Source organism: Gadus morhua, chromosome 13 (assembly GCF_902167405.1).
Source record: "Gadus morhua chromosome 13, gadMor3.0, whole genome shotgun sequence".
In the NCBI taxonomy this organism is placed as follows: domain Eukaryota; kingdom Metazoa; phylum Chordata; class Actinopteri; order Gadiformes; family Gadidae; genus Gadus; species Gadus morhua.
Window position 1 is genome coordinate 8837663 of NC_044060.1, and position 26531 is coordinate 8864193.

General features: G+C 49.0%; 1 protein-coding gene across 4 annotated transcripts in view; it reads left to right on the plus strand.

Annotated features, from left to right (window-relative positions):
• The first annotated feature begins 232 nt into the window (after positions 1-232).
• The window catches only part of sema3fa (sema domain, immunoglobulin domain (Ig), short basic domain, secreted, (semaphorin) 3Fa), a 49715-nt gene continuing 23416 nt past the window's right edge, over positions 233-26531 (plus strand). For 2 of the 4 annotated variants that reach the window (XM_030374146.1, XM_030374149.1), the window contains exons 1-2: positions 233-687; positions 2191-2347. In XM_030374146.1, coding sequence (XP_030230006.1) covers positions 2236-2347 — 112 coding nt within the window. In that variant the 5' untranslated portion in view covers positions 233-687; positions 2191-2235. The remainder of the gene's footprint in view (positions 688-2190; positions 2348-26531) is intronic. The other 2 variants (XM_030374150.1, XM_030374148.1) reach the window with 2 other exon arrangements.

Sequence of the window (26531 nt, forward strand, 5' to 3'; positions counted from 1 at the left end):
AGACTGCTTAATTCTAACTAGTTCTATCTAGTGTTTCTTGAAATGTATGAAAGGATTTTTGCTCTACACTTTCAACTGAACGAGACAGGCTAATACATGCGTACATGCGTAAACGGTGCGTAACGTACAGCATCAGCTAACGAACATTACCAGCTCCAATCATCACGAAGATTGAAATCTTATCAGTGTCCTACTCCTTCACCGTTAAGGACAGAGCCTAGTTTTTTTAGCACATTAGCCACGTGTACAATACTAGGAAAGCGGTCCTGAACACTAAAACCCAGAGCCGCTGGACGCTAAGGTAAGCTCCCGCCCTATGGGTGTGTCTAGCGCCGCGAGAGCGCAGTGTGTCCACCTGCAGAGCGCCTTGCGCGGCACTACATTACCACGCTGCCGCGCGCAACTCTGCTTCTCCCGGCAGCACATCCACCGTTCACAGGACCACTCAGACGCTGCGTCTTAACCGGATGACCAGGGATTTATCCACGCGCATAAGAGATATACGTTCAATTTAAGTTGGGTTGATAACTTTATTGGGTTCCAAGCTTTGTTCGGTTCTGGACAAACGGCATCTGCTGTGGATAGACCGCTGACGGAGGAGCTCAGAGGATCTGCTAGATGATTTCTAAATGTTGATTTGCCCCATCAAAATATTCCACAGGCTAAACACCCTCAGGGACTAAACAGGTAAGCTTTACAAAAACCTATTTGTTTTACACATTTCTCCATTATATTCCTCTGCAGTAATATTTGTAGCCTAATATTCCAAGCCGTTCGCTACCAATGAATTTGGTGGTTGATTTTGTGATTTGGTTATGGCTGTGGTGCATGTGAACACTATTGCATGCCAACTGAGCTAAAACAAATGATTTAAACTGAAATAAGATAATCCGGTTAAAGATTGCATAAAAATCAATTTATGCATACTTATGTTATTCCAATAACTAAAGTTGAATATATTAGAAAACAGAAATTCTGGAGGCGTAATATCTAAATTCTGTCTACTCAGTGCAATATAAATGCAAACCTCTGAATCCGTACTACGTCCAGTTGCAATAGGAACCCAATGAAATGAGTTTTTAATCATCATGCACTTGAGAGCCAAGAAGTGACACGAGCACGCGCTTCTTTTCAAGCGTGCACGTGCGCCTTTAAAAACCGAGCCACTGGCTCCTTATTGTGAGCGACAGTGGAGCCCGACAATGCGTCCGTCTGTGGGGACATGTCACTTTGGAGTTTCAAAAAAAGTTGTAACAATGTTCTAGTTATACATTTCCTACTTTTAACTCGCGGGTGTAATTCTCTGCCAAGTGCTGCGATGAGTTTTGCCTTTGGGTCTGCTCTTGAGTTAGGTCCACTTTGAGGGTTTAAGAGGAAATGTGAGCCTGTCTCTTCAATTGACCCCGCACCCTCACGATCAGCGCCTTTCCTTGGTGCTTTTATGGGTGACGTTTAAAACGCGTGTTTAATGTTGCACTAACGAAGCTTTAATTACAAAGGTTGGTTCAAGAGTATATTCTTGGGATGTAATTCACGTTAAACGTTTGTGTTTTGTGATGGGTTCGAAACATTGGAATTAATATTAATATAGGCTGTTGAACTTTTATGTGTAGACGTCTTTCCTTATCTATACACAGATGATGCGTAAAAGGCGCCTCATGGCCGTAGCTATGAAGATACACCAATACTCCGATTGAATAGGCCTACACATGTGTAACAAACATTTTCACTGTACATTTACGCAAAGCATTGGATGTGGGGTTTGGGGACTAATAGGCAAGTTATATCTAAATGCACTCTCCGAACAATGGTGACTCTTAGTTCTTGCCAGCAGGATTTGAATGTATTGACCGAGAACATTGGGATTTTATCATGTGGTTTGAAAACAAATATAGCCTTTTGAGTTACTTTGCAAGCTTCTGTGGTCTTTGAAACTGTCCCCATTATCCCCATATTATTAGTAACTGTTGCATGTGGCATACATTTAGATTTATAAATGACTAGAACCATCCTGCACATAAAAAAATAAATACGTGTTCTGTATAATTGTATATCATAAGGGGCCAGTTTCTAATAAACTACACGTGTAATTCACACTCCATTATGCTCCTATTTGCATGCATCCTCAAATACATTGTCCTGATTGCCCCTGATTTTGATGGTTTCCTTCTCCACCTGTCTGTCCTTCAGCTACTGGACTGTCCAAGCGCAGTGCTTGGAGACCGAGGGAGCGTTATGCAGGGGGACCGAGTGTGTTGGCTGCTGGTCCTGTTGGCCATCTCCTCCGGGACCCTCCTCCCGTCTAACGAGCCCCTCTCTGCTCCCAGGGTCTTCCTCTCCTTCAAAGGTAGGCGCGTCTGTCACGCTGGGTCTCAGCTGTCGCTGCCCCTTATTCTGCTGTGATGGACAGCCCCGCTGCTTTTCCTTTATTCAAAGCAATTGAAGTACAAACAAAAGAGAGCACAGTGTTAACGTAGGGCGCCATGCCAAAAGGTAAGTCCCGGGCAACTGAACACAGGCGGTCGGGTGTTGTTACGTCATCGGGTCTCGGATTAGTGCCTTTAAATGGGGAGGACCACTATATCTGTCTTCATTTGCGATGGGCTGTCAGGAGTTCTCTGAATGCTGGCTCAGTCTGACCTCCCCCCTCTCTGAAATTTAGTTTGATTTAACACTCGGCTGGACACACATCGAGGGCACCCGCCCTCGCCGCATGTTCATGAATTCCGCTGTGTGTTTCCGAGTGCGCGTGTGTGCGCATTGCGTGTGTGTGTGTGTGTGTGTGTGTGTGTGTGTGTGTGTGTGTGTGTGTGTGTGTGTGTGTGTGTGTGTGTGTGTGTGTGTGTGTGTGTGTGTGTGTGTGTGTGTGTGTCGTCCGGCACTCCCGGTGCACTGAACTGTACCTTTAGAGTCTGGTCGGAGTGGTGAGCGCAGCGCGCCGCGTGGCTCCATTAGGGCGCGACCCGGCGTGTTCATTCGGAGTGAGCCAGGAGGGTACTCTGCCAGCGCTGCGGATCCCGCTAAGCCGCTGATGAGTTTAAATCCCTATCCTCTCCCATGAGCAGATCACAGATCCCGTAGGTTGGAAAGCCACGATTCGTTCATCGTTTCAACTCACTTTGGTTTCGTTCTTTTTTTTTCTTCATGCAAATGGCTTGGCGTGGCTGCGGCATATTGTCCGGTTGTGTAACGTTGAGGTTAATCACATGTCTACACGTGTGTAGTGTGATGTTACACATTGTACATCTGCTATCCATGTGTAGGAAATTCTAGATAGGGTTCAGCATTTATTCAGCTGCTTTGGTTTAATGATACGTTTTCAGGCGGTGGACCATTGTTGTAATGAAGAGGGGCCCGAGATGAAATTATATACAACATTATTACATGCTATCCTCTATTATTTCCTTAAGCTATCTCGTTCTTTTGTTGTTCTCCCTTTTTTTAGTTTGACTGTGGGTATCCTTTTGCTCTCTCTCTCTCTCTCTCTCTCTCTCTCTCTCTCTCTCTCTCTCTCTCTCTCTCTCTCTCTCTCTCTCTCTCTCTCTCTCTCTCTCTCTCTCTCTCTCTCTCTCTCTCTCTCTCTCTCTCTCTAATGGAGTTGGATTTTACAGTCGGGTGCATCTGTTTTTATGTGGTGCAAATTGGTAATTTATTCCCCATTTCTTATAATTGAGTCCATTTTTGTTTTTAATGGGTTTCGGAGGTTAGCCCGCCCTGCTCTGCTGAGGAATTTAACATACGCTCTTCATTATCGCGTTGTGTTAGTTATGCATAATGCCGTTTGTGGGAAATTCGTTGTGCTTTCCTTCTTTTTATATGCAGGCCTCATAAGCCAATACATAGTTGACATTTATTTAACTCTCCAAACTTTAGTGCCGCTGCAGGGTCACATTGAGTACTTGCATACTTGGGCAGGAGAACAAAATCAAAGGCGTTTTCTTTGGATGTAAGAAAAATGTATACCATTGCATATGTCTACTAATCACCCGCTAAGCATCTAATGATGAATACCCTGTTTCCAAACACAATTCCCTATGTCAATGCTTACAGACGTATTGACATTCTCAGCAAATACCAGTAAGGTCTCCATCTGATGCTGAACTTATACTCCTCATCACCCGTTCTATTTAGCACGGCCTTATGTAAATCCCTACACAGGTTCTGGGTTGATGAGCAGTCGTCATTTCCAGGAGCTAGGAAAAGCCCTGTTCTGCATGTCTAAAAGCTTAGAGATTTACGCTCTACCAACGAGAGCCTCCCATCACAAGCCAGCTCTCATGTAACACCAACCAGCGTGACAGCAGACACGTCTTCTGTATTCATCCTCATGCGAGCGCCTGCTCCATCCAAGTCGTCCTTGTGGATATCTGTAGATTCAGCCCACCTGTTTAAAACATACACCAACCGTATTGGTACTTTTATGTTGAAAATAGGAGGGCATTTTCAAGGGGCGAACATTTCATACTATTTCTGATTGTGTACGTAGAGTACACATTGTGTACATAGTACATATAGTGTGCGTGTGAGCTCCTCTGAGTGTCAGATAAGGGGTACCAGTTCTAAGCAGCTGTGCAGTGTGTAAGATTAAGGCTCCGCTCTCAACGTCGATAAGACCAAGATGTGTAAACAGTTATGCTACGAGGAATGTCCATACATCCGTCACAGCGATAAGTTATCTTTTATTTTCGGCTAATAGAAAGTTGTGGAACGACATTGGACATATGGCATAAGGCTCACCTCACTGGTTCATTTGACGTCATTGTTTTGGAATATTTTATGATTGTACAGATTCACACACAAATATACATAAATACACAAACCCATCCCCAACTTTACATTTAATTTCAAGGCACAGCTCAGGGCTGTACACCAAAGTGAACACCAGGTTATGCATACAAAAAGGCACCCAAAGCTTTATTAAGCAGAAATTATTTCATGCATGTCTTGCAATGCTATCACAAGGTGACAAGGCTACCACCATTGTGTGCTCTCATAGTTATTCTTTATTTATTCTTACGATGAGAGTGATGAGGTCTGACTTGGATCAGTAGTCCTATACTTACCCTGAAACAGCCCTTTAATCGCAAGCTACGTCAGGTAGGGTGGTGGGGGGGGGGGGGGGGGGGGGGGGGGGGGGGGGGGGGGGGGGGCGTGGGGGTTGAGACCCTTCAAACGGTAGTCAGTCGTGCCCGAGGCGAACAGCCCTGTGACGCAGGGGGAGAATGATGGCCTATTAACATGTAATGGCTTGTTAGGCTAATCCACCATCCCATTTGAAAGTGTTTAACTGTGTTTTCTCTCTGCCAGGAGTTCAGGGTGTAACACCTGGGCACAAGGTTGGCCCCGGGAACAGAGCCCAGAGATAAAAGGCCAAGCTGGAGAGTCAGATATTTGAGAAGCGGTTAAAGTTGTTTTTGGAAAGAATACAAGGTTAAAGTCAACTTTGGATAATTGATGATCTCTTTTGGCAACCCTTTTTCGTTTATGCCCTGGATGAATAGTTCTCACACATTGATATTGTTATCGAACTGCCCAGGTAGATTTACACGGAGAGACATCTCTGCGATCGATCGAGCCATTAAAGGGAACACACACTTGAGGCTGACTGCCACAGCCTTGACTGCTGTTTTCCTGCTGTGTTGGCTTAATCTTTCACGATGTGAATGAGACAAAAACGCCACTAGCCAGTGAGGCTCAGACATACATGGAAGACCAGGAGGTCTTTCTGCAGCAATTCCATCACCCACATTTACGCTTATCTCTGGTCTGCTCACACTGTCACAATGAAGCTCCCTTAAATAGTTAAACAGGCTGTGCAAACCAACTAGGGTGGTTGCCTAATCACGCAAATGTGTCTGGCTTGCATTATCGATGACATGGTCGGTTCTCACAAGTTGCAACCCAACTGCTACTAAGTGCTGTGGAGTCTAGATGGGAGCAGGATGCATCAGCAGAACCCTTTTTCAGAGGTTACGAAACACGGGGGGGTTTCTTGGGGGATTGTTTTTGCACACTAAATTGTTTGTTAAGATCCCTTGTAAGCAACAGTGATTGGTGGATGTTTAAAACAACACGCTCATGCCCCCTTGCTATGTTTGCCATGTGTAGTGTTTACATGTGTCGGTGCCTACCTCATCAGCACCAATCACTCTTTGCCGTTTCCCTCGCAGCCCCCTCTTACTAGGCTTCTTGAGACACCGCTGACAGACACAGAGGAAAGATGAAAGAGCGGCCGGACAGCATTTCATCCTCGTGTTTATGAGCATGTCGCGGATCAATCAAACAGTCCTTCACCTTGTTTACACGGCCCCGGCCCGTAATCACGCCCATCAGCCGATATGTCAACCCAAACTCCTCTCTCTCAAAGCATTCTCACTGCAATGATGCATATGGGCGGGGCTCTGGGGAAAAGAGCAGTTTGAAAGAGGAGAGTCCATTGCACTGCGTATTGCTCCCAAAGTGTTTGTTTTTCACCAATAAAGACCCTATTTTGTCCACTTAGGGGTCCTTATCAGGACCCGCAGAGTGAGCAATCTCAACAGCGTGACACGTGGCTGGGGCACAATGCCTGCAGAGGAGCTCATACACAGTGCGCCGTCTCTCAGTGGAGACGGTGTGGGTGGGAGTGGTGTGGTGGGCGCGGCCAGTGCATCATCCACACAAACCTCTGCTCCGCACGAGGCATGCTGTCAGAGTGTGATTATTCAGGAGAGGAGAACAGAAGGTGACGGCTTCCTTGCTAAATATAGTGTCCCCCGGTTTCTTTGTCTCTTGTTCTCTTGTTCAACCCCCTCCTCCCCTGTACACTCTCTCTCTCTCTCTCTCTCTCTCTCTCTCTCTCTCTCTCTCTCTCTCTCTCTCTCTCTCTCTCTCTCTCTCTCTCTCTCTCTCTCTCCCTCCCTCCCTCCCTCCCTCCCTCCCTCCCTCCCTCCCTCCCTCTCCTCCCCTCCTCTCGTACCCATCACACCCTGCCTTTCTAATGGCATCTTGATAAGTGGCTGGCAGCCTGAGTGAAGGGAGACACGCAGCGACGCACGCTGGGTGCTCTCACCTACTTTGGGTGCAGCCCCCGTGTTTCAGCACTCTCAGGACGGAGGGAGTGGAGGTAGGGAGGCGGGGGAGGCAGGGCCCTCACCCGCCAAAAGGCTCATGCTGAGGGGGTGAGGCCGAGGGCACATGAAGGGCAGGACAGAACAATAAGGAGGGGGGTGAGAACGCCGTGGGATGTGCCAGGGAACACAGAGAGAGGGAAGTTCACACACCAGCTCTGACAACATGGAATATCTTTAAAGCAGACTTTTTTTTTTTCATTTGATGCATTCCATTTCAGTCGGGTGCCAACCATAAAATGCTGGCCTATCTATCTTTGAACTGGTTGGACCGATTATCGGCAGGTAAAAATTACGGCATTTCCCATCTGTCCACAGAACAGCCGTTTTCCATCAAAATCATCATCCTTTCAAATTTGTGAAACCTCCAAAATGCACCTTGATGTTACATTTGCAAGCACATGACCTTCATTAGTTAAAGAGAGGCAAATGTCACTCTTAATTCAGCTATTATTTTGCAGAGTATTAACAGGCGTTCTAAGTTGTTCTGTCTTGTCCTGTGGTCTAGTTTTCACATCTGTCAGGTATTTCAATTTGATCTGGTTCTCTTGAAATCATTATATTCTGGTGACTTCTGGGATTTAAACAGTTAACAAAATACCCATGTCTTTGTTCTACCCCAAACCCTTTAAAGAATACCTATTCCCACTGTTTCTACATGAGTTCTCCCTGGGAGCCTGAGTTTTGCCTAGTGTGCTTCAGATCTGAGCATCCATAATGAACGACATTAACCATTTATGGGTGTCCCTGTATACAGTTTTCCCCAAACATATATATAGTTTCAGCCAGAATAATATCACACGAAGACGATGGCTCCCTCCACATGGGAAACACTTTGGCAGGCTTCATAAATATCCTTGCCATGTCTCTCTATCTCGCGCTTGCTCTCAGTCTTGCTCGTTCTCGTTCTCTCTTTCACTCTCTCTCATACACACACTCTATCACTGTATTTCCCTCACTCTGTCGCTCTTTATCTCTCTTCGCTGTGATAAAGGGGGCAACACCCAGCAGGAGTGAGAGACATATACACCAATGGATTCTCTCTCCCCTCTCTCTCTTTCTGTTTCCCTCTATCTGTGTGTGGGTGTTGGTGTGTGTGTGTGTGTGTGTGTGTGCGTGCGTGCGTGCGTGCGTGCGTGCGTGCGTGCGTGCGTGCGTGCGTGCGTGCGTGTGTGCGCGTTTGTGTGATTGTGTTTTACACATCCAGAAATGTGCGTTCAAATGAAAGATATATATGTTTTTCTTTATATAGCGTAAGATTGGGTGGTCGCTTTACAGAGCTGTCACATATAATGACGTGAGTTGAGTGATCACGTAAAGCACTGGATCCCGGCTGTGATGAGACTAGTCTCTTGTGGCCCAGATGCTTGGAGGGCAGCAGAGTAGACACAAGGCCAGCAGACATCCGCAGCAGATGTGCTCAGGGAATGGAGAGCCAAATCTGAATGGAGTTTACACAGTGTTTGTTTAATGTCTGATTAAAATGGAGATATTAGTAAGGGGCCTTTTATATGCATTTTACACACTGTGTCATGTGTGTGTGGCTGTCTGTCTGTTTATGTCCAGATCTACTGTGTGTTTAGTATGAGTGTGTGTGTGTGTGCGCACACAGGCACTTGTCTACGGTAAACAGCTATACATGACACTACTTTGGTTTAGTTGCCATAGCAGCATCTACCTGTCACCGTCTCCCCAACCAAATTGAGTTCATATGATTCCCTCTGCGGAGTTCAAGTGGCACGCACCGGCATCAGTGTGCTTATTTCCCCCGGTGTCTGCTGTCTTTCCCTCTGCAAGAGAGACACACGCTAGCAATATACACTAAATGACAACTAACAACGGTGAGCATAGACAGAGCACAGTACGGGAAATTCATATTCAGACACAACTCTTTAAAAAGAAACAACCGTCTCTCTAGGACGTACCATAGGTCATAGTGCTGGTGGAGGCCAGGGGCTGAAAGGAAGGGTCATAATTGGGCCCCCCATCACCCGATGGGGTCTAAAGCTGTGTCCCTGACGGAGGTGTTCCCAGAGGGGGGGGGTTGGGGGGCAACACTAAAATGACTGAGACATGGGGTCAAGGGCGCCTCTCGCCTCCTTGTTTACCCAGACCGCTATCATTTATTCCCGTCTGTCCGTCAGCCTTGGGTTCTTGTTACCGCCACGCCCGTGAATAAATGTTCCTGGTGACAGACGGACGGGCATGGTGGAAGCACGGTGGCGCGAGCGCCGGTTACGAGGTGAAAACAAGCCTACGGTGATTCAGCGTTCGCTCACAGCCCTAACTAACCGCGTGGAGAGGAGACGTGAGACGAAGATGGCCCGGGAGGCTGGTAGGACATGGACTGTGTCCCACGAGCAACAAACCCACCTTCTCTCTCTGCTCCCATCGTAGTACTGGTAGTGCTGGGAGTACTACTCCCAGCACTACCAGTACCACGATGGGAGCAGAGAGAGAAGGTGGGTTTGTCCCGGTCGGTCCGCTCAAAGGTCAAAGCAACACTGGGTCGATTGGAACTGATAGGTTGAATGTCCGGGACGCTTCCTCATGAAGGCCAGGGAATTAACTTTGGACGGGATGTTTTAGTTCAGAATGAAGGAAAGTAGAGGGAAAGCCGAGGGAGGGAGGGAGGGAGAGGTGATTAAATGCCAGGGAGATAAGGTGAGTGGGTGAGAATGTTACAGGAGGGATAAGGCAGGCGTGGAGAGGGCCTGCGAGAGTGTTAATGCACTGCAGGGTAGCAGTGTCAGTTTGGAGATATTTCTATATATATATAGAAAGAGGGAGGGAGAGGGAGAGAGAGAGAGAGAGGGAGGGAGAGACAGAAAGGAGGGGAATGCGGCTGCTCAGAGGCATACAAATTGTGTGTCTGCTTCCCATTAGCCGCGGGTGAGTGTCGGTGGAGATGGTTTACCTCAGCTGTTAAGTGCCGCCGCCACACCACGGCCCCTTGCCCTGCCCCCGTGATAACCTCCGTCTCATCATGCCTCCTCCGTCGGCTTTACGGTGCCGCGGGAGACTCCAACTTTGTTCACACTTCTGAACGGTCCTCAGACAACTGTTTCCAATCACTTTTACGAGCAGGAGATTAGGATTTGCAGTGCACTTTGAATCCACTTTTTGGGATGCTACGGCCGTTTCTGTGATTTATAGCGTAGTTATTCGACCATTCTTCAAATGGCCACTCCTAAATAAAAAGAAAGCGGATTTCTTTTGCGACAGGACACCTTAAAACATGGATTGAGGTTATTATTTGTTGCGTGCACGCAGGCGCACACATCTAAATGTGTGTGTGTGTGTTTTATGAATGTGACAGACTGCTAGAGAGGGACCGTGTGTGCGTGCATGTATGTGTTCGATGTGTGCATTTGCGTTTGTCGTCGAGACAAATGGCGCGGGAGAGCCCGAGGGAGCGAGAGGGAAAGTATGTGTTTTATAAGAGGAAGACCAAGAAACTGTCTGCCACGGTTATTGGAGAAATGAAACCTGCGGTGGAGGTCGGCCACGACCCCGTGGGAGGCTCTCACGTCTAAATGTCACCGCTAGATTAGAAACACCGGGGCGAGAGCTCCCTTTTCCTCCCCTGCGAAAGCTACGTCTCCCCCATAACAGGCAGGCCTCGTTTCTCCTGCCTCTTAGCCCAGAATATGTTGCACAAATGAATTATTCCTGACTCTCAAAAGACACAAAATTATATCATTGTATCAGGTTGATGTCGCCCGGATATCCTACAAATAACATATATGAAAAGTTGTGTGTTTCGGTCCAGATGGTTAACAATAAATGATTGTCTGTGTTAAACACTTTAACCACAACCTCATTGTTTTCCCATTACCGCCGCCACTGGCATTGCAGCATGCCCTGAAAAACTAAGCAAATAGCCTTTATTGCTACTTTACAATGTAGCTCATCTGTTAGCTTATAGTACACAGATGGTGCAGATTGATCCAGCGGTGGGTGCTTGGTTGTTGAGTAACTTGTGTGCCCTCACTTTTGGACACAGACAAAGCATGGTTGAGTTCTGTTGTGACACGCAGTGAAACGTTGAGGTGACCTCGGAGGAGATCGCCCCTGGGTGGGCTGGGACCTCAGAGATCCACCCTGACCTGGGGGACAACAGGGTGGAGAGGAGGGGGGGGGGGGGGAGAGGAGGGGGAGGGGGAAGAGAAGGAAAAGGTGAAGGAGGTGGAGGGAGAGGAGGAAGGAGAGGGGGAGGAATGGAGAGAGGGGCAGGAGGAAAAGAGACGGAGGAGGAGGGGTGGAAGAGAACAGGAAGAGGAAGGGGGAGGAGGGGAAGAATGAGGAGGAAGAGGAGAAGGTGAGCCAGGAGGAGAGGAAGAAGATGAGGGGGGAGAAGGAGGAGGACACAAGGGAGAGGGGGAGGAGGATGAGGATGGAGGGGAAGAGGACAGGAGGAGGAGGGGGGAGGAGGAATATTTGACTGTGGGCAGAGCGTGGGGTGGCTTCCGGCCGGGCTTCCTAGTTTTCCAGGTTCATGCACTGATGGGCTCCCTGTAGCGTAGATAATGTGCTGATTGCGAGGGGAGGAGCCGGCTCATTGTTCAGCACTTGTATTGACGTGATGCCAAGTCCCCGCCCCGGCCCTCGCACTCTGTGCCCTGCTCCCTCCCCTTTGGCCCGGCGCTTTGTGAGCCAGCCCTGTTCTCAGGAACCCTCCATAGGTGTCCATAGTGGCATGTTGGCTGACCACAGTCGGCCCCATGTGTCACATGTGTGGTGTGTGTGTGTGTGTGTGTGTGTGTGTGTGTGTGTGTGTGTGTGTGTGTGTGTGTGTGTAGCTGTGTGTGTGTGTGTGTGTGTGTGTGTGTGTGTGTGTGTGTGTGTGTGTGTGTGTGTGTGTGTGTGTGTGTGTGTGTGTGTGTGTGTATGTTTGTGTGAATGGGGAGGCAGGACCAGGGCCTCCTATGTTGCTGTTGTGATTGTTGTTGTTGACGCTGTTGTCGCCGCCTCACTCATCCCTGTGAATGGACTGCTCCGGCTCAATAGGAGTGGGCCGTATGTGTGGGTTTGGTCTATCATTCATTTAATTCATTCACCTCCACCACCTCCCATGGGGGGGAGGAGGGGTGGTGTACAACACTGGAAGTGCATTCATGCTTAATGCATCTCTGTCTCTGCCTCTCTCACTCTCGCTCTCTCTCTTTTACTCTCTAGCTCTCACCCTCTCTCACAATCTCTCTCTCTCTCTCTCTCTCTCTCTCTCTCTCTCTCTCTCTCTCTCTCTCTCTCTCTCTCTCTCGCTACGCTGCCCTCTCTCTCTCTCTCTCTCTCTCTCTCTCTCTCTCTCTCTCTCTCTCTCTCTCTCTCTCTCTCTCTCTCTCTCTCTCTCTCTCTCTCTCTCGCTACGCTGCCCTCTCTCTCTCTCTCGTCTTCATCTTTTTTTACTCTTCCTCCTCTTGGCAGACATGCTGTGGCCGTCCACGGCTGACAACTTGGCCGGCATCCGGGCCTTTCATGTTCTGTTGGGTTTCATGGAAGATGAATGGTCGTGTTCCGCCGGACTATGCCTTCTTAGCCGGCGACTACAAGCTGACTCTGTAGGCTTTTGGATAAGAGGGCCCCCTGGTACAACGTGTCTCACACACGAACCCACCGTAAACTCACTTTGGGGAAGCGGCGAACAAGCACTCCATCACAGGCCGGAATCCCCTTTTTCATGCGGTCTTGGCTTCGGAGCGTCGCACAAGAGGAAACAAAGGAATGTGTTGGGTCCGAGTGGATGAGATCTGAATTATGCTTTATTCATGGTAATCGTCTTAGGGGAGTTGAAAAGGCCGGGATCCATTAGCGTAAGCTGTGGATCATTCCAGCACCTCGGACAAAGTTGGAGCACAGCGCTTTGCGTGAAATTCACTTATTCACCACCGTGTCGGGATTACACTGTCCAATTAGGCCATCAATGGATGATTAATTCACCACATCCATCAGTTTCGGGGAAAATAAGAGCATTAAAACAACAGTGTTTTGTCATGCCAGGGCTGCCAAACAAGTGGTGGTACAGCTATGCCACAAAGATTAATGCTTGTTGATTTGTAGTAATGGAGTTGGAGGATATTATGGCTTGATGTTAGAGAATGCAGGCTATCCAAAGAAATCTATATCAAGAGTGTTGACAAAGATAGATTCAATTGTTTGTTATTGTTGGATGAAATCGTCAATGCTCGTTCTTTGCAAATATTAATGCCTTATTAAGAATAGGAAAGTACAGTTTATTATTATAATTATCTTCACCACCACATCACAACTGAATGTCCAGTAAGAAATCACAATCCTCCGCTTCAACAGGCTTGTTTTTCTCTCATACTTTGTGCAAGTGAAGTCCTCCTTCTTGGCTATCTGGCCTCGGCTTGGCCATCAGAGCACAAGATCATATCATATGCGTGCACTTTCTATCAACCCTTGAAGGATAATTCAAACTCACTAAAGGTCGAAGAGTGCTCCTGGATGGGGCCTTCCTGAAAGGGGAAAACCTGGTAGTACAGTCAAACACGCACGTGCAACTCTGCACAGAAACATTACTGTTGTGTTCTGCAGATATTGAACGGATGAGAATACAGATGACAAAGATATGACAGATTGTGAATGTGTTGGATGGTTTTTATGTGTGTGTGAGGGAGAGAGAGAGAGGGTGGGGGGGGGAGAGAGAGAGAGAGGGTTGAGGAAAAATACTCAGGAGAAGCAGATAGGAGTGAAATCGCTCCGCAGCATCAGTGTGGATCGGCCTCTGTATGGCTGCCTTATCGTTTCCGAGCGGCTGGCTGAGCACTGATTTATGAGCAGGAATGACAGTGTGAGATAAGAAGGGTTGAGGAGCCTCGCAGGCCTTCCTTAAAGCACCCCACCTGGCTGGCGTTGGAGCAACCGTGACCATGACTTCCTCCTCTCACGCATGTACGCTGCGTGTCTCGTAGATAACCAAACAACGTGTTTTAATCCAGATCTCGTGCCGCTGCTGTTCGTTTTCTCTTCCGGCTCTCTTTGAGCCTCTCTGTCTTGCTGTCTTTCTCTCTTTATTATTCTCTCCGTTCACTTCATGCTCTGTCTAACCGTTACTGTTTCTCAAGCCTCCCTCCCTCTCCTGCTTTCTCTATCTCCTACTCTCTCGCACTCCCTCTCCCATTCTCCCTCCTGTTCTCTTCAGCGTCTTGTTATCTCCTGATTCTCAAGTGGGCCTGAGCGTCTCCTTTTAGGGTGTGAGAGTGAGGAACCTGGGAAGTGTTGTTGAGAGTGTGAACCAGAGGGCAAACGGTTATGAATCCCAGATGCCCGGCGATGCAACCACAGTGTTTTTTTTAATATCACGTCATCTCGCGATTGAGAATGTATTATCTCTTCCTCTGCTGCCGAGAACATTTTTCGTGTTGTAACGAGGAGAAGATTTTGAATGACGGTCATAACATTTGAGTCACACGCAACATTAGATTTTTAGGTCATTTCAAAGGAGCGCATCTATCTTTAACTGGTGCATATCAAGTGTCAACTAGCAGGACATCCATAACATGCCAAACACATTTGTTGATCAAACGCATGGTTTGCAGTGATTTATGGGAGATGAAAAAGAGAGGAGAAGAATGCAGGGGTCACGTCAGGAGGCAATACGTTGAATGACTCGATACTGTAGTAGTGACCATGTAGGGCATCTAGGATTCTTCCTGTCCCTCTTGTAGTTTGTTATTTTCTCTCTGTTTATCGTCGAGACGTTGGCAAGCAAACACCGCAATTTCAACGGATCATGTGAACACAAAGTAAAGGACGAGTGTGGAAAGTTTGTCTTTCCTCTGTAAAGTTACCAGTGTTTCTTTTCAAAGTGAACTGAAGCGATTCCAAATTCCTCTCCAAGTCTATCTGAATGGCTGGGCTGCGCACTGACCCTTTTAGTCACGGGTGAGAAAAGGCCACCAGGTCGCGGGGTAGGATGTCCCATCTGTCCGTCAAACATGAAAGCGGAGCCCACCAGTGAGCACGGGTGTCTTGAATAGGCGGGGCCAGTGTGTCACTCAGGGAGGGAAGTGGAGTTAACTGTGGGTCCCACAGGCAGACAGTAATCTATAGGTCGTTTAGCGTGTCTGTCAGACCTGGCCATGGCTTTTCTGTAATTGCAGAGTAGGATGAGAAAGTAAGAGAGTGAGGCCCGCCCACTGCACTTCTCATTGGCCATCTCAGACGGTAATGCTTGTCCACATGTTTGGTCTTGAAATGCAATTCACAGCATATATGGTTACCCTATTGGAATGTGAAATTTTAAATTGGTGGTTGGGACTGCAGAAGAAAATTGTTTCCTCATTGGAAAATAACTCTCTGTATTCCCTGTGCTGTATGGTTAATCACCTTTGACACAATATTACACATTGAATTAAATGAAACATAAAAACCTAATGGCGTTAGTAATAAGGCTTGATAACGTTAATGTTGACAAATTAAGCCCTTAACGTAAATCGCTGTAAATTACACTGCAAAGGGGCATCTGTTTTGCAGTAAACACTGTTAACTATGAAGCTGACGTATGGCTTTGCCATAAAACACTTGTTTATAAACCAACACTAACCCCTCTCCCTTTAATGACTGCCTGTACCTCATTATACCCGGTGCGAGTAAATCTACGACAGCAACATGTCCAGTGTCTGCATTCCTTTGTTCCGCCTCCTCCCTCCCCCAGCGTCTCCCATCTCTCTGCACTGCCACGCCCTCCTCTTGCTCCTCTATTGTGTGCACCAGACATCCTCCATGAGGAGACCCCACAGGCTTGATTGACAGCGGCTCCACACCTCGCATCTTCTCAACATTGGACTGCTGCCTCTCCTCTGCTCTCACCTTCCTCCCCTCCTCTCCTCTCCTCTCCTCTCCTCTCCTCTCCTTCCTCCTCTCCTCTCCTCTCCTCTCCTCTCCTCTCCTCTCCTCTCCTCTCCTCTCCTCTCCTCTCCTTAGTCTCTCGTCTGCTGTCTACTCCGTGTTCAGGTTTTTACTTCATCTTTAGTTCGACTCTCTCTCTCTTATATATTAATATTTATTACTATTTTAATTCTTATCATCTTTATCTCTGTACCTCTCCTTTGAGTCACTGTCACTGCTGTTGCCGCTATGATACCTGAGTATCCATCCAGGGATAAATAAAGGCTTATCTTATCTTATCATCTCCTCTCCCCACTTCTCTCCGGAGAACAAGCTGTTTGCTTTTTTGGCATTTCTGAAAAATGACAAGACTGACTATATTAGACAGAATAGTCAACACAAGAAAATGCCATTTTAAAGTGTGGCAAGATACACATCATTGTTGCTCATGCTCATGCCACTGGTATACCTCACATGTGAGTAAAAGCATGAGTTCCACGCTGGAGAGAGTTACATCACTGAGCGGCGTCTAGGGAGTTGATCTATCCCACGGAGAGGTGCAAAGCTTCTGAACGTTAATCTAGCGGAGCAGTCCCCAGCGTGCGTCTTATCCTCCTTAGTGTAAGATGGCCTGTTCCACATATTGCAGCTAATCCAAGAAAGGCGTAGGAAAATGCCGCTCATGGTTGCAGGAGTCAGGCCCCAGTGAGTGAGTTGAGGAGGGAAGAACAACACTGAGTTTGGTTTCCTTCCAAGCATTAAGTGGAGAGCTCCAGTATTTACCTGTGCTAACAACCCAGGAGCTTTCTATGTTTGCCGGTTAATGTGTTGTTTATCATGGCCACGTTCGAAAGAAACAAACCCTTTTGATTCCTTTGACTCATGAAATACATGAATAGCAGAACGGTGCACTGGACCTGTTTCGAAATGACTTCGTTGCTATGGACTTCGTTTGAGAAGCAAGGGAAAAGCAAAGCTGACCTTTCTGTATTCAACTTGATAATAACCCATACTGGTGACGCCTTCTTCTGAAAGCAAGCGTCATTCTAGCGAACTCGTCCTGTCCTAAGCTCCTTTCAGTGGCAACCTTCTAGAATAAAGCAGACAGCCCCAACGTCATATCCCTCGCGCTCTCCAGCTCAGAGCATGCGTGTATTCGATATCCATGTCTCATGACTATGTATGTTAGCCGCGGTCTTTTGTGCCCGAGCTTCCATCTGCCGCCGACTCAACAGAAAGCATGTCCGCCGATGGGACAGGCCCCCACCCCGGGGGCCCTCGCTCTGAGGGCCCGTCTGAGGGCCACGCCACGCTGCTTAACAGGCGGTCACCTCGCTCCTTTCATCGGCTCGTCTCGAGGCTGTCTCTTGGCATTAGCGGAGCAGAGCCGGCGCTGTGCGTTGACGCGTACCTGGTCGGGGGCGGCGACCTTCTCTTTGTCTCAGGCGGACACAGAGGTCAAGTGGGGTGTCGGCAGCGGCAGGACAGGGGGTGTCTCGTCGGCAGATGGGCCTCTGATCGTCTTCCATTAGGGGTTTGTTGTGTTATGACCGCCCCCTTCTCCGCAGACATGGGTGACTCCTAGGCCCTAGCAACACCTCCACCCCCCCCACCCCCCCTCCCCCATCCACCGGTCATTGGTCCTTTAGATGAGAAGGAATTCGGAGGTCACTGTTGCACCTCGAACCCCCCCCCATTCACTAGTTCATTAAAACGAAAGGTTAGCACAGTTTTATGGGAGCGTGGGGGGGCCCCGAGGCGTTCTGGGATCTGGCTGGGTGTCTTTAGCCCGGTCTGTCAGCACATCTCTGTCCTCACGCCATACTCATACGCTATTTATGGGTGAACCAAAAAGCAACCCAACGTCCGTGGCAAAAACATTTAGTTATTGCACACATCCTGGATGGATGTCCCCCATCACCCTCTACACCTGTGGCATGCTGGGTGCTCAAGAAAGGCGGCGGGGGAGCAGCAAAGCGAGGCGTGCCTTATCTCAGGGAACTGGTATGCAGACAGAGGAGCTGGTGGACGCTGGCAGGATCAGACAAGCCGCTGAAAGAAAACAGGGAAGGTGTCGAAGAAAGCTGTGGAATGATTGAAAACTGCATTATTATTCCCCCACACATTAGGAAGGTAGCTTCCAGATAAATGTCCCGATGACTTAGTCTTCTGTGCGGCTGCCATGAAAACGCCTATCAACGTTTGTTTTCAAGGTAATGTTTTGGTAACAAGGTAAGGTCGGTGGAAATGCTATCTACCGAGACGGCAAGGGGCAGGGCAGGCAAATGGTAAAACATGTTTGGGGAAATGTTTCCACATCATTCGTCATTGCGAGATGGCTGTGTTTGATTTATGGTTTAGTCACACTGGAAGCAGCTTTTGGGCTTATCCAATATTGGCCACAACATAACTTTGCAATGGAGCATCCTATGAATGCACGATTGCAATGACTGAAGGTGATGCATAAAACAGCCGGAGCAAACCATAGCTGTGGACAGAGTATCAAGTACAAAGTTCCATACCATATGCATGTTCATCCTAAGAACTTGCTACATTGTAACTCTATTTATCAATGCCTTATTTTATCCCTAAAACAAAATGCTGGAAAAAGCTTTGTCTGTACTTGTACAGAACACTTGTGAGCTAGTTATACACACGACTGCTCCGGATAGCTAGCGGTAGCCTGCTCTGTAATTCCTATCCTGTTTTCTTCTGGAAAACACAGAACTTGGCTCGTGAGAACGTCTCACTTTGGCCCTGCACCCTTCCGCTCTCCCACCTCTAAGCTGGTGTGTGAGATCTCTGTCAGGGTTCGAGGGAGTGCTCACCGAGGCTGTTTTGTGCTCCGGCAGAGTCAGGATTTCAGTACGCATCACAGAATCCTATTGGGCCTTTGTAGGAAACGCTGTTTCAAAAAGAACGGAGGTCTGAGTGGTCTGTGGCCCCTCAGCAGTGGCAGTGGTGGGAGTTCAAGCTCCTCTGTGGAGGGGGTCCCACCCCCTATGGAGGGGTCTCACCCGCCCACTGAAGGGGGTCCCAACCTCCCACTGGAGGGGGTCCCAGCTTCTCAGTGAAGGGGGTCTCAACCTTTCTTTGGAGGGGGGTCCCAGCCCATCCGTGGAGGCCGCATAGAAGAGCTCTCTGTGACGTCTCGGCGTCAGCCGCAGAGATTCCGCGGCCCCTCCGCTGCCGACTTTGATAAATGGAGGCTCTTAGGTCGGCTGTCAGACTCCTGCACCCAGGGGACCCTTCCTTCCATTCTCACCCGTCTAACACACGGCTCACTGCGGGGGGGCGGCGGGGGGGCTGAAAAATGACCTGAGAGGAGAGGGTGGATTCCCAGTATTGGCCTGGAGACCAGAGGGTGGAACACCCAGAGAGGGGAGAAGGGGATGTTGTCCCCCGTGGCTCTTGAATCAACATTCACTCCTAATGGCCACTCTAATTTCACATCCTAATTACCCCCCCCCCCCTCCCCTTCCACCTCAGATTTCCTGCAGCCAGAGCCCACATTGGCCGTGACCTTCATACTGCTGGAGGGTTGAGAGCTAGTGGATCTAGCCTGGGCTGCCTTTTGGTTCAAACCAGCAGACAGCAGATGAACCGGTCGCAGGCCCAGCGTCGGATGGGCATAAAACCATACATACTGTTGAATGGATTCCTCCATGAAAGCGTCTTGCTTTGGTGCGGCTCATTGTATGAGCGTTGTTTGCTCTAAGTTTCTTAGGGGGGGGTTGGGGTATGGGTCAAGGGTCAGCCAAGGAGAAGGCTATTTCACTCACTCGGGCTCACTCCTCTCCCCCCCCATTATTCAGCGCTCCTCTAATCCCTCTCACCTCTGTTGTCTCTGCTGCCCGCCGCCATCTCGGCCGCGCCGCCCGGTCCCAGCGCTGCCAGACATAGCAGCGCGTTACGACAACAAACACCTCTTCATCATCATTACAGGGCATGCTGCATCTGCACTACACACACACACACACACACACACACACACACACACACACACACACACACACACACACACACACACACACACACACCAAAACACAATGGCTAGCCATGGGCCCGACAGGATTGGGCATTTTGTAAACAGCTCACGGTAGCCAAGCAGGGCTTTCCCTGTTCCCCTCCAACCGAGGGATTACTCCATGAAGACAGACAGAGAGAGCCAGGCAGGGTGACTTACCGAGTTGATGCAAGGCAAGGCTCTACGGTATTAAAGGCTCTGCCGGAATATGGATTTGCCATCCCACTTGGCATTTCTCGGCTTCTTCTGTCTGTAATAATCGTAAGACAAATGATTAAAAAAATGTGTGGCTCTAATTGCGTTATCCGGCCTTGTTCTTTTATTGCAGTGGAAAACAGGATTACATTACGTGGGAAGAGTTCACGGGGAAAATGATATTTTGCCTGTTCACTTCGCCTTCCGTTGTTCTCTCCCTCCTCTCTTAGTCGCCCCCCCCCCCCCCCCCCCGTGACCACGTTCTAATAGAGAGCGAGTCACGTAGGCTTAATCTGGTGTCTGTTCACAGTCTCTTGTCAAAACATCCCACCCAGGCCTCCCCCAGCCCCCCCTCCTGCACCAGGCGCCCCGACTCTGCTAGATAATCCTGATTAGGCTGAGATGTGTAAAATGGCCACGATGAGCCTTCACCTTGGAACCCTATACCGACCTCTGACCTTTCACCTGTGCCCCCTAGGGCGCGGTTTGAGGCAGCTGTCCACCCTGGCACTGGGTCTAGAAGGGAAGGAGGGTTTGTAGAAGCCAGAACTGTAATGGATGGACTCAGATGATAATCTTCCAGTATGAATTGAATTCCCATCTGGTTTTCACAATGCTGGCTCTGTACTCCTGTGTCTTTGGCTATTGTTGAACATTTTGATTGTTATATCGCTTCACCAGGCATTCATCTCGCACACAGGCAGAGCGTCTGGGGAAACTCTCTTTCATTTTTTTTTTATAATGAGACCTCAAATATCCCGAAGCAGACATTCAATTGGCTGCAAGATAGAAAAGCACCCAGGAACACCCAAGAATGAGAAACCACTCTTTCACAAGATTGCGTGCAAAAGCCTGGCAATGCAGGATAACTTCTTCTATTCAGTCCTGGAAGTCTGCTGTAAATGCGCTGTCTTCATTTTGATTGCTCCACATAAAGTGAAATGCTACATATAAAGGTTAGTTGTGCAGGCGGGGAAAGGAGCAACAAGACTCTCAAAGACAGTTAACTATGTGACCTTTCCTGACAGATGAACTAAAGATCCTGCTCTTTGTCCCAGATGCTTTCATTAACCCCTCCTGTCGTCCACATCGGGCAGAAATAGATTTGTTATAATCTCTCGACTCCCCTCAGCAACTGAGTGTCCTTGTCAAATCAATACTCCCAGAGTCTTGACTAGGGCCGCCGGTGACAGGTGTCTCCTCCTTGGTGTCAGGATCAGGGAGTTCTAACGCTGTTCCTATTTAGACACACATGTGCACACACACACACAGAGGGCACGCACACACACACCAGAACACCTCACACGCGCCGCAGCATCCAAAGCAGAGGTCCGTGAAGAGCATCGGAGTGACAGCATCAGGAAGCTCCCTGATACCACGTAATCTGGTGCCAATTATTCCTCCCTGACAGGCCCAGGTAAACAGCAATCAGCTCCCCTGACATGTGTTCGGAGTCAACAGGCCCCGCGCCGGCGGGCGGTGCTGAGGGGCTGATTATGAGGTGCTGACAGGGACTACACACAAACGCTGCTGTTCCACGGACAAGAGGCTTCCCCGGCCCGTCCTACGTCCCCTTCTGTCTCTCTCCCTCTCTGGCCGCTCCTCTCGATGCCTCTCACCACGTTTGATTCCAGTGCGCATCATTCACAAGACAAGGCATCTACGACTTTAGCGTAGGCGCGTCAAAAACACACGGTCTCTGTCCAACTTTGAGGTGGCAGCCCATGAGCAGGCAGAGAGCGAGGTGAGGCCTCCACCTCTGCCTGATGAGAACACTAGAGGCATGGAGGGTTTGGTCAACATGCCTGGGAGGCCTGGCCAGGTATGTGGGACTTTCGGCTGTCGACACCCCTGTCCCGTTCTTTCTCCCCCCAGAACCCTCACCCGGGGCCGGCTTAGAGAGCTGGCCCCGGAGGAGCTTTCCCTCCTGGTCGTCTGAACCAGTGAGCTACTGTTGAGCGCGCCAGGGCATCGGCCTTACAGGGGGATTTAAAATCAAATCAACGCAGGTTACAGGGATTTAGAACCAATCAGATTTGGATTTTTTCCAAACATGGAATGCCGTGGTTCGCTGTCAATGCAATATACTCATGTATGTCCATGTTCAAGGATTCATTATGTGAGGTTAAACCGGTGCACTAGTACGTTTTCAGGACCCCACGGAAATGTGATCCAAATGATGCAGTCAATTTCCCACCTTTGTGATGTTCGCGTGATGCACAGACGCACACACACGCACACACACGCACACACACGCACACACACGCACGTCTGGCCACCTAGTGCTGCTGGCCAACATATCGGTGGGTGCAGGGGGATCACACCAACAACAGGTGGACAGAATACTAGACTCTGGCTCAGCTTACCAGCAGATGTCTTTGATATTCTAGGATTGCTTCGAGAATAGTTAATGGGCTTTAATAGAGGAACGTTTATCGTCATCGCTGTACGCATTGGTGGGACATAGCGAGACGCATATGCAGATGTACACACAAACACGCAAACGTACACGCACACACACACACACACACATTGTCTGCTAGTGATTACAAAAGCCGGTGTGTTAACCACAGTGACGTACACCAGATCCTAGAGGTCTTACGGACAGACACTTGTGTCTTTATCCTTTTCTTATTTACTGGTCACCAGTGGCTGTGATTTAGCTTGTTGAGCAGCAGGCCATGGGTGTGTTTGGTTTTTTCTCATCTCTCATGATTTGGGAGGCAGGAGCTTCTACACGTGAGGCGCAGCAGACCAGAGGGGGGGGGGGCTCCAGACAAAGGAGTTCAGCTGAAAAGAGAGCAGCGGGGAGACATGGAGATAGTGTTCACCTCCTGCCCTTAGTGCACCACGGCGAAGCCTTTTGTGTAAAAAAAAACCTCACTTGTTCTCATGGATCCCCATGAATAACTTCAAATTCATGGGAAATAAAATTGCCGATTTAAAAAAAGTTGGGTTTTATCAGTCCCGAGTCCCGACCTCTTCCCAGCGCTCCTGGTGAAACACAATTCTTTTGAGTATGGCGTAGGAGTGTAACAGTGGACATTGGGTTTCCATAATGATGTTAACGGCCAGGAACAGTGGCGGAACCCAAGTCCTTTGCGTTGAGTTCTGGGGAATCCGTTTTGCTCTTGTGGTGAGTGCTCTTAAGTTTCACGGCGGTGCGGGGTAATCTGGTTTAGACACAGGATCAGATACAATGACATGGTATTATGCTGAGGATTAATGAGGACCTAGAGCTTTTCTCACTAACCGCAGCTCTGCACTCCACCACACACACACACACACACACAGACACCCACACACACTTGATGTATAGTATTTTTATGTGTCCGTGCTTCCCTTCATACCAATTCCAATGCTGGACACATTGGGTGTGTCTTCATGACTCAAGCCTGTTTAGTCAACCGGAGGGTCTGTGTTTTACCAGTTGGCCAGAGCCCTATTTTCTTCTCCTTCTTCGCTATTGTTCACAAACAACGTCGTCGGACATATTTCTGTCTGTCAACGGTCGTTGACTTTAACCTGCAGTTTGCTTTGGAAAGGAACGTGAGAAATGGAATGGTGTATATTTTAGGACGGCTGTTCAACGCAGGGCGCTTTCCAAAATACAATTACATGACCTACACTGCCTGCGCAACAAACCACAGGAGACGGGCAATGTTAACTATGGCAGCGGGCGGGCTGTTCCCAATACGTTTTCCCCCACTTTAGACATTATTTACACACTGTGTATTTTATTAATCCACTGCTCCTCAGGAGACTCCTCCAGCCCTTAATGCAACGTTGTTCTTACATTAACACGGAAGACTTTATCAACCCTCTGCTGTTATTAAAACCTGGAATAATATTGTTCAGAACGCATGAATCATTGCAATGAACTATAGATCATCGGACGCTGTTGGTTTTGAATCTTTTTGGATTCGAAGGGCCCCGATTCGGTCGTCAGCGTGAGCACTAATGTGCCTGAGTAGTAATAAAAGAAGTCTGTCCCAAAATAAAGGGATATAGATAAAGATGGTGCTGGACTCCGGCCAGAGGAGGGGTGGGAGGCCGGCCAGCCTTAAGATACCAACACGGCTTGGCAGCTGATGTGTGGCGCTCTGACTGGGGGGAGCGCTGTCGGTTGGTGGAGTCGTAAGGAGGTGGCGGTACCAACCGTCACGTTGGGTTGTGCTGTGACCTTGACCTCTTGACCCCCCGCGGCCCGTCGGACAGATGGGGGGTGGCGGTGACCACCAACGCACTGCCGTTCAGATGACCCTGGGTGCTAATCTGAGTGCAGGGGTGATGTATGTGGACCGCTGTCGGCCCGTGACGTCTGGGGTCCTCTTAAGCAGCCCTCTCTGGTGTCCACTTCCAGGGGCGGAGCTACAGCTCCCCCCTCCCCCCCCCCCCCCCCCCTAACATTGACAACACAACACTACGAGGATGGCAGGCCTTGGTGTTTATAGACCCAGGCTGACAGACAGACACACACACACACACACAAACACACACACACACACACACACACACACATGTGTTTCTGTGTGTGTGTGTGTGTGTGTGTGTGTGTGTGTGTGTGTGTGTGTGTGTGTGTGTGTGTGTGTGTGTATGTGTGTGTGTGTGTGTGTGTGTGAATATGTATGTGTGATTGTGCTAAAGTGTTTGTGTGTGTGTGAACATGTATGTGGGATTGTGTGAAAGTGTGTGTGCTGTTGCATGTGTGTGTGTGTGTGTGTGTGTGTGTGTGTGTGTGCTGTTGCATGTGTGTGCATGTGCGTGGGAGTGTATGTGTGCTCGTGTTCCTCTGTCTGTCTGTGTGTCTGCACTGTCGGTTTGTCTGTGTGACTGCGCGTGTGTGTGTGTGTGTGTGTGTGTGTGTGTGTGTGTGTGTGTGTGTGTGTGTGTGTGTGTGTGTGTGTGTGTGTGTGTGTTTGTGTGTTTGTGTGTGTGTGTGCATCTGTCCGTCTGTCTGTGTGGGTGTGTGTTCATGGAGGACACTCCTCTCGGTGTGTGTGCGCGTGTCTCTGTGTGTGTGTATTTGTGCAGGGAATACACTCCTCTCGGTGTGTGTGTGTGCTAGTGTGTGTGTGTGTGTGTGTGTGTGTACGGTGTGTGTGTGATTAGGTGTTCATGGAGGACTCTCCTCTACGTGTGTGTGTGTGTGTGTGTGTGTGTGTGTGTGTGTGTGTGTGTGTGTGTGTGTGTGTGTGTGTGTGTGTGTGTGTGTGTGTGTGTGTGTGTGTGTGTGTGTGCAGGGAGGACACTCCGCTACGTATGTACAGTATGTTTATTCATGCGGTCATCTGGATCCGGTGTCCATTTTGGATCCGAGCTGTCGTCAGGCGGCCATCAGAGCCTGCACCTGTGTCCTCGCTCTGGTTACTACTCCTCCGTCGCGCCAGCAGGAGCCCCTCTGTCTTTATAACACGCGTTCAACTCATTCATATGAGTCAAATAGAGCTATTTTAAAACCAAAACCCTATAAATTCAGATTCCCCTGCTTATATGGTGTTAGCTGAGAAGCGGCCTCTCAATGGATCCTGGACATTACCAGGCCTCACAGTGGAGAACGTTATATTCTCATAAAACCACTTTGTCAAGAGCCAAGCCAGGGGAATGCAACGTTTAGGCCGTGCACCATATCTGGGGATACCACGTGAGCAGGGATCGTTTTTAATGTGCAACACTACCTGCTTCGACTATTAATATGTACAAGCTTTATATATGGACGTATATATATATTTATGTGCTTCCATGAATCTTCCATGTTGTGATCTGTAAGCATCATAATAAAATCAGGCAGATCCATTTCATTGTGCACACAATCTGTCCGCCTTACAGAACGTATATAGGACAGTGATGGGAACCCGAGACCCCGACATCACATGTACTGCATCACTTGGAGTGTTGCTTTGAAAAACGGTCTTAACGAGAAAGAGGACCACCGAGTGTGGCGATCCACTGCCCCATGAGCCTCCCTCTCGCTCTCTCACAGCGCTTCGTCTACGCAGGGGCTGCCGGGATAGGGTAGTCAGTGTAGTCGCGGGGTCCCTTTTGTCCCTACCCTCCCGTCTGGAACACGATCGCGACCTCCATTCTGGGGGCCCGGGGACATGGAGTTTGAGGGCACAAGGAGCTGGATGGATCAGCTTTCCCCCCAAAGTATCCTCGAGATGCCCGGAGAGATAGAGTTAACACAGGCAGACATATGTAGCGATAGAGCAAGTAGAGTGGTGGTGGGGGGGGGGGGGGGGGTAGGGAACTGCAATATACTCTCGTTTGAAAAGCTTGTCTCACGTGCCTCCACTCTAATGGGGCCGTTTTCATACCGACCGGGTTGTGGAGAGATGGGAGGCAGG